General features: G+C 38.4%; 1 protein-coding gene across 1 annotated transcript; it reads left to right on the top strand.

Annotated features, from left to right (window-relative positions):
* Positions 1-8,132: 8,132 nt before the first annotated feature.
* Positions 8,133-8,776, top strand: LOC140841205 (uncharacterized). Its single transcript, XM_073208468.1, has 2 exons — positions 8,133-8,556; positions 8,649-8,776. The coding sequence occupies exons 1-2, from the start codon at positions 8,148-8,150 to the stop codon at positions 8,663-8,665; spliced, it is 426 nt and encodes a 141-aa protein (XP_073064569.1). The 5' UTR covers positions 8,133-8,147; the 3' UTR covers positions 8,666-8,776.
* The last annotated feature ends 1,808 nt before the right edge of the window (positions 8,777-10,584 follow it).

The raw sequence follows: 10,584 nt of genomic DNA, 5'->3' as shown, positions 1-10,584 counted from the left end.
TAAGTGAAAGCCGAGAGAATGAAATCTGGAGGATTACTCCATATTCTTGAAATCCCGAAATGGAATTAGGAACATATTGCTATGGACTTTGTGACTCATTTACCTTGTTCGCCCAAGGGCTCTGATGCTATTTGGATTATTATTAATCGACTTTCTAAATCTGCACATTTTATTCCGTATGAGCGGACTTATCCTTATAAGAGAACGACCCGTTTATACATACCAAAAACCAGCCGGTACGGTGACATCCCAATAGGAGTCTTGAATGCAGTCTGATAAGCCTATAATGCGTCATCCAACTTAATGGCCCAATCCTTCCGATTAGTGTTGACAATATTTTCCAGTATTTGTTTAATTTCCCGGTTGGATATTTCAGCTTGTCCATTTGACTGAGGATGATATGCTAGTGCCACTTTGTGCTTCACACTGTATTTAGCCAAAAGTGAGTTGAAAATCCTATTGCAAAAATGCGTACCTTCGTCACTTATGACAGCTCTCGGTGTTCTAAACCTGGTGAAGATGTTCTTATGCACGAATTTAGCAACAACACGAGCGTCATTAGTATTGGTTGCGATTGCTTCCACCCATTTCGAAACATAATCCACAGCTAATACAATATAAGAATATCCAAAAGAAGGGGGAAAGGAAACCATGAAATCAATGCCCCAAACGTCAAAAAGTTCCACTTCCAAGACATTTGTCAGTGGTAATTCGTGATGCTTGGAGATGTTTCCTAACCTCTGGCATCTATCATATGATTTTACTAAGGTATAACTATCTTTAAACAAATTAGGCCAATAAAAACTAGATTGCAATACCTTAGCTACTGTTCGTGACGCTCCAAAATGTCCACCATATGGTGAAGAATGACATTTCTCCAGAATTTGATGTGCTTCGATACCCTCCACGCATCTCTTAATCACTTGGTCAGAACACCTCTTATACACAAATGGATCATCCCAATAAAAGAACTTGATATCATGGACGAACTTCTTTTTCTGATGATAGCTCAAATCTGGAGGAAGGGTGCCGCAAGACAAAAAATTAGCAATATCAGCAAACCAAGGAAGTACAGAGTTTACCTCAAAGAGCTGCTCATCCGAAAAGGTGTCCTGTATAGCTCCCTCTTCTCTCTTCTCCTCCAGCTCAAGTCTCGACAAGTGGCCAAATACTTGATTCTCACTTTGAAAGGATCGGTTAGTAGGTGGAAAGTGTTTAGAAAGGGGGTTGAATAAACACTCACGGATAAAAAAATTCTTTTCGAAGATTGTGTTCAGGTTAGTAATAAACTGACACTCGGTATCTCGTCAGTCAATAACAATCAGTTTAACTGAAAAACAGTTGCGGAAGTAAACTGACTGAAAGATAGAATAACTGAAAGTAGCTGAAATTAAAAATGCATGATATGTTTCTGGATGTTCGGAGAATGGAATAACTCCTACGTCACCCATTCTATCACGAAGATAGGATCTTAACTAAAAGACTTTGATCAAATACACACGTTGTACTGACCCACTTCAGTTTGGACTTAACACTGTCAAACTAAAACTCTTAGTACTACAAAAGCTTTTTATAGTGCGACTGAATATAACACAACTTGAATATAAATCTAATAAAGATTTCAAGGTGCTAACAAGCTAATAAAGGTAGCCTTGATTGCTACTGATAAATCTGATGAGAGTGAGCTTTGATATCTGAATGCGAGTTGTGAGTTTTTTGCAGTGTAACAGCAAGATAGAATAGAATAGTAGTCACTTCTCCTTTTTTTCTCAGTTACTCTCTTCAACTATATATAGGCTTCCCTCTCAACGGTAATATTAAATAATGTTTGAATCCATGTATCCGTTGATTGCCACGTCAATATTCCCTGACATTCGTACACTGCAATCTCTGAAATGCGGCGTTTCACTACTAGTTGCAGTCTGTTGTGTACTATTTGTCGGTTGTCGTTCTAATTTGATGATGTGTACAACTGAGAGATCAGCTAAAAGATTCATGGCTGAAAACTCATAACTGATTACCTTAACTGATCAGTTATATTTCTGCTTCAACTGATGACGTGTAATATTTAGCTGGTACGCATTCTGTTGTGTAGTTCAGTTTTCTCGTATTCATTTAGTTGCATAAACAGTTGGTTTGCAATTTGTCAAACGCCAAAACTTAGTTTTCAACAATTTCCCCCTTTATGGTGTTTGACAAAACTAAGTGAATAAAAACTGAACAACTGAACTCATTGTAGATAACATAAGGATTTGATCAATTGAACTGAAAAGATAGTCTTCAAAAATACAATAACTGCTCTTCAAAAATGACTGCTTTTCAGCTAGAAGACTTCTTCTGTTGTTCTAGAATCTCTTTGATCTTTTCCCTCTTTTTGTCAAACGTATCCATTTTAATAGATAATCTTCGAACATCAGTTGATAGGATGCTGACAGTAGTGGAGATGCTTGAGACACCAGAAAGCATTGTGGTTTGCAAAAGGTCTATTTTTCTTGAAAAAGAAGTCTCCAGACCTGCAACTCGTTTGCTAATAGACTCTTGAGTGGCAGTGAGACTCTTTGCTAAACCTCTGTTCTTTTGAATGTCATCTACTGCAATAGAAAGAGAGGTTACGGCAGCTTGTATTGCCTTCAGTTTTTCTGAGTTGAATACTTCAGAATGTTCTAGCTTCAGAGTGTGAGCCACTTGAGTATGCTGAATTTTGTTGATGGAAGTAATCATCTGATTCATGTTATTTTGAGGATCCTGAATTTCTTCAATAACTAAGTCAGAATCTGTGGATGAATGAGGAGGTGACTGTCCAGACGTTTCAGGTTCTTGTTCCTTTGAGACTTGATCAAAGACCACCAAGGTCCTGTCAGATATGATTGTTTCAACAATATTTTGTTCTGGAACAATTGTTTCAATGACTTCTTCTTGAACTAGAGGACGTGAAGATTGATCCTGAGCAACATATGAATTTTCTTGCTGAATAAGAGAGTCTACGGGATATTCAGCTGAAGGATCATCAACTATTGCTACTGTTTGATAATCAGCTGAAACTTGTGCTGGCTCTTCAGTTGGTAAATTTTCAAAGCTGAGCAACTGAGCCTCCATAGTGTCAGCGATCTCACGATCTGGTGAATGAGCTGGTCCAACAGTTTGATCAACAGGTTCAGCAGAGACAACATGCTCAGCTGACTATTTAATTAAAATAGGAGTCTCTTGAGCTGCTTGATCAGCTGAGTGATCACCTGATTCAGAAATAGGTGCATTGGTTTGAGATTCTTGTATTACTGAATGAATGATTTCATCAATATTTGCGAGTGACAAGTCAGCTTCTGAATATATTTGATGATCAGCAGCAGTAGATTGAGGTATATCATGTACTGGCTCTTCAGTTGGAGCAGCAGCTTGTACAGGGGATGGCTCTCTGTGTTGAGAAGGCGATTTATCTTCTTCATCATCGGAAGTGCCTTCATGATTGATTAGTTCTTGATCCATCTCCCAAAATTTTATCTGTGATTGCAGACCCATAAGATCACTTTCTAGCTGTGTGATCACATCTCGATCTTTATAGGCAGTTGGACTAGTGGGAATATAGTTGCTTTTCAATTTCTCAATCAGTTTGCCCAACTTCTTGGCCCTGATTTGATCAAAAAAATAGTTCTTTCTTCCCAAAGCCTGAATTATTGTAGCAGCCTTGACCATTCTGATAACAGTTGCCTCCAGCTTGATGAATGTATTCAGCTTTGACTTCTTTTTCAGCTGGTTGGCAAATGTGTGCGTTCTGAACCTAGTCCATGTTAGAGTAGGTGTCCGTCGAGCCAAGTGTTGGTAGAGTGTTCACAATGAAACTCTATGTATAAGAAATCTTTATTTTAATAATATTTGAAATTATTATTATGGCACATCTTTATCTGTATACCCATGCAAGCTGCATAGATAAAGCCCTTGAATATACAAATAGTAGAAAGAATATGAGATTCTCATATGATGAGTATCATGAAACTCATATTTGGAATACTGTATATTCTAAACGGTTCCTAGTCGAATCAGCCGCCGCTAAGAAGGATATAGGCCGCTCGAGTTTGAGACTAGTATCTGCTATGTGAGTACCATGTTTCATTGGTAGGGGACATTGTGATGTCCGAGCATGTAGATAGGTGCTCCTGGTAGAGTGCACTGAACAACCCTCCATTAAAGGACTTTCCAAGTGGTTCCCACTTATCGAGTGGAAACGTCCTAGTTTATGGTTGTACACCATTAGTCCTTATGACCCGGGACAACATTGAGACTCTATGTGCTAGCGTTTCACTTTGACTTGTTTACCGACTCTTATGGGGTCATCAGGTGGCAAGGTTGAGTGTTATGTCGAAACATATAGGAGTCTATGCATGGTAGTCGGGGATTCACCGCTTACCTACGGGTATGGATATCCTAAGTGTTTTCATGTGTATGTAGTTTGAAATCTCTGATCAGAGTATGATGGTAATTATGAAAGGGGTTTCATAGATTACACCATCTATACAACTACGACATGACACATAGTATCGATTCATTGACAACTCTCGATAAACCAATGGTTGTCGAATCGGTCGGGATATATGAAATGAAGGGACCGTACTGTACGCTAACCATAATTGAATGGTTCTTGCAGGTACTATCATTTGATACCTAGGGAATCACGTAAGCGATGCTGCTAGACGTTTAACATGATTGGGTGGGTACTATCAGACCTGAGTTCTGTCGTTCTTATTATCAAGGAGTTGATAAGTAAAAATGGAACAATTGGGTTATGCTCGAATAAGGACATGTTTAGTCCGAATCACATGGAGATGTGAACCCACAGCTAGTTGTATCAATGAACCATTGAGGGCCACACAAGTACTAGCTTTCTAGACCCCGTTGAGAAGTAAAATAGTTCAATGTGTTGAACGGCTTATAAAGGAGTTTATAAGCGTAAGGAAAATTAGAAGGATGACTTCTATAAAGGAGAAAATAGTTCAATGTGTTGAACGGCTTATAAATGAGTTTATAGGCATAAGAAAAAATAGAAGTATGACTTCTATGAGAGAAATGTAAATTTTAATTTTTGGAAGTGTTCCTAAATTAAAATTTGGCCAAGTGAATAATGTATTTGAAAATTGTGATTTTCATAAACATTATTATGGACTAAATTAAATTAATTCAAGTGTTGAATTAATTAAACACTAGTGGACCTAGTAGAGTCCAAATAATTAAATTAATTCAAGTGTTGAATTAATTGGGCCTTGTAGAGCCCAATTGGAAATAATTATTAAACTAGTGGGCTTGAGTAAAATCAAGGATTAATTGGGCTCAAATGTGTTTGAGACAATTTAATTAAAAGTTCATGGGCCCTTGTAATTGTTACAAGCCCAAGCTTATTTGCATGCAAGGGAGGTGAAGAGTTGGAGTCAACTTTTTGAGTTAAAAGGCATGCATGCTTTTGTACCTTTTTGAGAGAACTTTTTCAAGAACCAAAGCTAGACTCCTTCCTTCCTTTTTGCACCATATGGCCGAAACTTCTCTAGAATTCTCTCCAAGTTTTTCTCCCAATTTTCTTCTTCAATTGTTGAGGAAAGAAATATACTTCTCCTTGAAAAATCCTTTTATTTTTCTAGTGCAAAATAAAAGGGGCTCTAGCTAGTTTGTGGTGGGCTTAATAGTTGAGCAAAGAGTGCTCAAAGGAAGCTTGAAGATAGTTTCTATCATTCAAGAGCTAAGGTGTTTACATCTTAGTTGGAGCCATACATCAATCCTTGTGATTGGTAGGTACATTTTTATAACACCCTATGTATGACATATTTGGTGTTTTTGTATTTGCTACACTTTAATCATATGGTGGCCGAAATTTTCTACAAGAAAATAAAATTTTTAAACTTCCGTTGCGCTTCCGGTCACCGTAACCGATCCCCTTTCAAGTGGTATCCGAGCTATGGTTACGTTTTTGTGTACCATTTACATAATATTATGTTGAGATTGATTTCTAACCGCATGAGACCAATATTGTGCAACAAAATATGAAGGCCAAAAAATTTTTTTGATTTTCGGGCAGCTTGTTGCTGCCCGTTTCGCACTGCCCGAGAATTTCGGGCCGCAAAAAGGCAGCCCGAAATTTGCTGTTTTTAAAATAAAAAAAATTTTTTTTGGTTGTCGGAATCCGGAGACGGAGCTCCGACGACGGCGATGACGACTAGGGTTTCCAAAAATGTTTGGGAATATCAAAGTGTCATGGGCCTTGAGTTGTTGGGCCATTGGATGGCTAACATAATTTGTGAAATTTAAATGGGCCAAAATATTTTTGGTGAAAAATAAGTTTTGGGCCCTTAAATTTAAATTTACAAATGTTGCACATATTTTCTCATAAAATAAATAATTGAAGTAGGACTTTAATTATTTATAGTAAATGGTGATTTACAAGAAATTCGGTTATAAATAAATTAATTTGAAAGTAGACAAAGGGGTTTGTATACTTTGTTAATTTAATTTATAATTGTGGCGGTTAGTGATTGGATCAAGATATATAATATTGGATCAATTAATTATTGTGATAATTAATTGATGGTGTATGATATGTGATATTATGCATGAAGGATGATCAAAAGCCCAAGCCCAATTTGCTAGGTGTATGCTAGGATATTTTGTGTTGAATGATTGTAATAATTATCAATTTATAAAGTGGGCTTGGTTTATGGCCCGTTCCCACCCCATGAGATGTATCCCTATTTGCCATGGATATTTATTTGTAAATATTAGTATAGTGGATGATCAAGATTGGAAGATGGTGGCCATGATGATTATGAAGATTGAAGACATGTAAATATTGGAAGCTAATGTAATAGTTGCATTTGCATCCCGTGCATTTCCCTAGGATTGGACCTTGGCCCGTGTTTGGCTCACACGGACCATTAGTGTTGGGGCGATTGATCATCCTTGTCTTGTTTTCTATTTATAATATATGCATGATATGTTATAAATAATGAGTATGTGCGTTATTATTATGATAATAACAAAGTTGCATGAATCCGGCAAACATACGATCAAACATGGCGAGCTTTTAAATAAAATTAATGATGAGACCTTTCAAAATTAAAACCCTCATTTTGAATAAGATTCAAAATTAATATCAAGCCCGAAAAGGGAAATTATAAATTTGTTTATAATTTCCTTGTCTTCCATCGACAATGGGTGCATGATGAACGCTACCCGTACTCGGGGCTCGGCTCATATTATTGGGGGGGCTTTGGGTGCCGGAAAGCTGTGACATCCGTTGACATGGTGATGTGAACTACGTGGAACTCCCATGATTTCGGCTCATATTATTGAGGGAACTCATGGCGACCGTCCATTAAGGTTCAATATCGATGGGTTAGGCTTGACACGTGAAGATGAACGACGTCATATTATTGGGTCCTAATCAAACGTGAGACAAAAGTTTACGTAGAGGGTTGCATGGCGATGCAATTGGAAACTACCTTTTAGGAATTGTGATTGGTTGATATTATTCGGGATCATAATTCGCTAATTGGACCTTACGTACCTACTGAGGAAAGGAGTTTCCCGTTTTCACTAGAAGGTAGTGAAATATGTCAAAACAGTGGGAGCGAATATTTATAAAGTAAAAGTCCATACTTTATATCTTACTAAATATTTTGAAATAGTCATCAACATTTATCTGTTCTTACTTTTCAGTACAAATTGACAATGTCTTCGATTCGCAATCCGATATTTGCAATACTCGACAAACAAATATTAACTGGACCTAATTACCTCACTTGGCTAAGAAACCTGAAAATCGTCTTGAATTCGGAAAGGATAGCATATACACTTACTGAGTCGCCCCCTGTTGAGGCTCCGACTGACTGCACTCCTGAGGAATTGCAGACTTACAAGGATTGGTATGACCATGACTTGAAAGCCAAGTGTTATATGCAGGCTTCTATGAATGATGAGCTGCAGAGGTGTTTTGAGGATGCAAAGAATGCTGCTGACATTCATATGCATCTCAATGAGCTCATTGGTCAGCAAACACGACCTTTTAGGCATGCGACCATGAAAGAGCTAATCACTTACGCATGCGAGATGGGGCTTCAGTCCATGAGCATGGAATAAAGTTGATTGGGCTTGTGGACAAGCTCGTTGGCATGGATTTGATGTTGCCTTCGGAGTTGACCACCGACGTGTTGCTCTTGTCACTGCCTATCTCATTTGATCCTTTTGTGGTGAATTTCAACATGAACAAGCTAGAGCCGACCCTTGAGGAGTTGGTGAATATGCTTGTTACGTTTGAATCCACCATCAAGAAAGAGAAGTTGGTTCTTTATGTGGGTTCTTCATCTGGTACGAAGATTGATCCACATGGAAAGGGAAAGAAGTGTTCTTTCCAACATCCCAAGAAGAACGTGCCCTTGATGAGGCAATCTCCGAATCCCGTTGTGGCAGCCACACCAGTCAAGGCTGACAAGACTGCTGATGTTTGTCATCACTGCAAGAACCCTGGACATTGGAGGCGTAATTGCAAGGAATATCTTGCCCAGAAAGGTTCTGGAAATGGTATGTTCTACATTAAAGTAAACATTTCAATTAACTCTACTTCTTGGGTATTGGATACCGGATGTGGATCACATCTCTGTAATGTGTTGCAGGTGATGGGAAGAAGTAGGAGACTAAGGGAAGGTGAGACCTTCTTGAGGATAGGCAATGGAGCAAGAGTTGCTGCCAAGACCTTAAGAAATGTTTACTTATTGTTGAACAATGATTTTAAGTTAATTTTTAAGAGATGTTTTGTTTGTACCTTTTTGGTGAAAAACATTGTTTCCATTTCTATTGTGATAAAGATGGATATTCTTGTCTATTTAGCAAAGGTGTTTGCAACATTTACAAGAATGAATGTTTAATTGGTACTTGAGAACTTGAAAACGATCTCTATAACTTAAAATTAAAAGATATTCCACTAAATGTCCATTCAAAGGCATACACCATATGAGATATGGATGGGTAAGCCTCCTAAGTATTTTTATCTTAGAATATGGGGGTGCCCTGCTTATGAAGCAGGTAGTGGGAGATAAATTGGATATTCGATCCATTTTATGCTACTTTGTGCGATATCCAAGGAATTCCGTTGGATATTATTTCTATCATCCCCAAGAAACAAAGGTGTTTGTTTCTAGGAATGAAAACTTTTTGGAAAAGAAATTTCTATTGGATAAAAAAGGCGAGATGATAGAACTCGAAAATGTTCGAGAGACACCCACAGTTGTAGAACCCACACCCGAAGAGCCAAGAGAGGAGATACAAGCTCCTAGAAGATACGAGAGAGTCTCGAGACCACCTATGAGGTATGGTCTGCTTCTTGAAGAGGGCCATGATGAGCCTAACAATGGATGTGATTCAAGGACCTTCAAAGAAGCGTTATCTGATGCCGATTCATCCAAGTGGCTTGAAGCAATGGAATCTGAGATGAATTTTATGCATTCGAACCAAGTGTGGAATCTTGTGGATCCACCTGAGGGAACTGTTCCCATAGGGACTTGGGGTGGATGAGAAGGTATTGACCTTCAAGGCGCGATTGATGGCAAAAGGATATACTCAAAGACAAGGAGTTGACTTTGAGGAAATCTTTCTTCAGTTGCAATGTTCAAATCTATAAGGATATTGCTAGCCATAGCTGCATGGTATGACTATGAGATATGGCAGATGGATGTCAAAACAGTGTTTATTTATGGGGATTTTAAGAAAGTGATTTACATGTCTTAACCTGAAAGGTTTTACATCTATCGGAAGTGAACATATGGGATGCAAACTTCAGAGATCTATTTATGGTCTATAGCAGGAATCTAGGAGTTGGAACCTCATATTCGATAGTACAATCAAAGAGTTTGGTTTTACTAAGAATCCTGAGGAACCCTGTGTGTATAAGAAGGTCAACCTTTGGGTTCGTATTCATGCTCAATGGTGCTGCTGTCTCTTGGAAGAGTTCCAAGCAAGACAGTACTGCGGATTCCAACACTGAGGCCGAATACATTGCTGCATCGGATGCAGCAAAGGAGGCTGTTTGGATAAGGAATTTTGTCCAAGAGTTGGGCGTCATTCCTAATAGAGTTGCTCCTATCCCGGTGATGTGTGACAACACGGGAGCCTTAGCTCAGGCTGAGGAGCCAAATGTCTCATCAGAAATACAAACACGTATTGAGAAAGTACCACATCCTCGGAGAGATTGTGGAAAGAGGAGAGGTGTCTATCGACTTAGTCGGATCTGCAGATAATGTTTTTGATCCACTAGCTAAGCCTTTACCTGAACCATTATTCGAGATGCATCGCGAATCAATGGGTTTGAAGCATATGGGTAGTTGGCTCTAGTGCAAGTGGGAGATTGTTAGAGTAGGTGCCCGTCGAGCCAAGTGTTGGCCGAGTGTTCACAATGAAACTATATGTATAAGCAATCTTTATTTTAATAATATTTGAAATTATTATTATGGCACATCTTTATCTGTATAGCCATGCAAGCTGCATAGATAAAGCCCTTGAAAATACAAATAGTAGAAAGAATATGAGATGCTCATATGATGAGTATCATGAAAC

The sequence above is a fragment of the Primulina eburnea genome, chromosome 9, assembly GCF_022965805.1.
Source record: "Primulina eburnea isolate SZY01 chromosome 9, ASM2296580v1, whole genome shotgun sequence".
NCBI classification, from domain to species: Eukaryota; Viridiplantae; Streptophyta; class Magnoliopsida; order Lamiales; family Gesneriaceae; genus Primulina; species Primulina eburnea.
Note: the sequence above shows the minus strand (reverse complement) of the source record. Positions and strands in the feature narration are given on the sequence as shown.

Coding starts and splice junctions, on each gene's coding strand:
- LOC140841205 (XM_073208468.1), top strand. CDS start 8,148: ATGGATTTGATGTTGCCTTCGGAGTTGACCACCGACGTGTTGCTCTTG.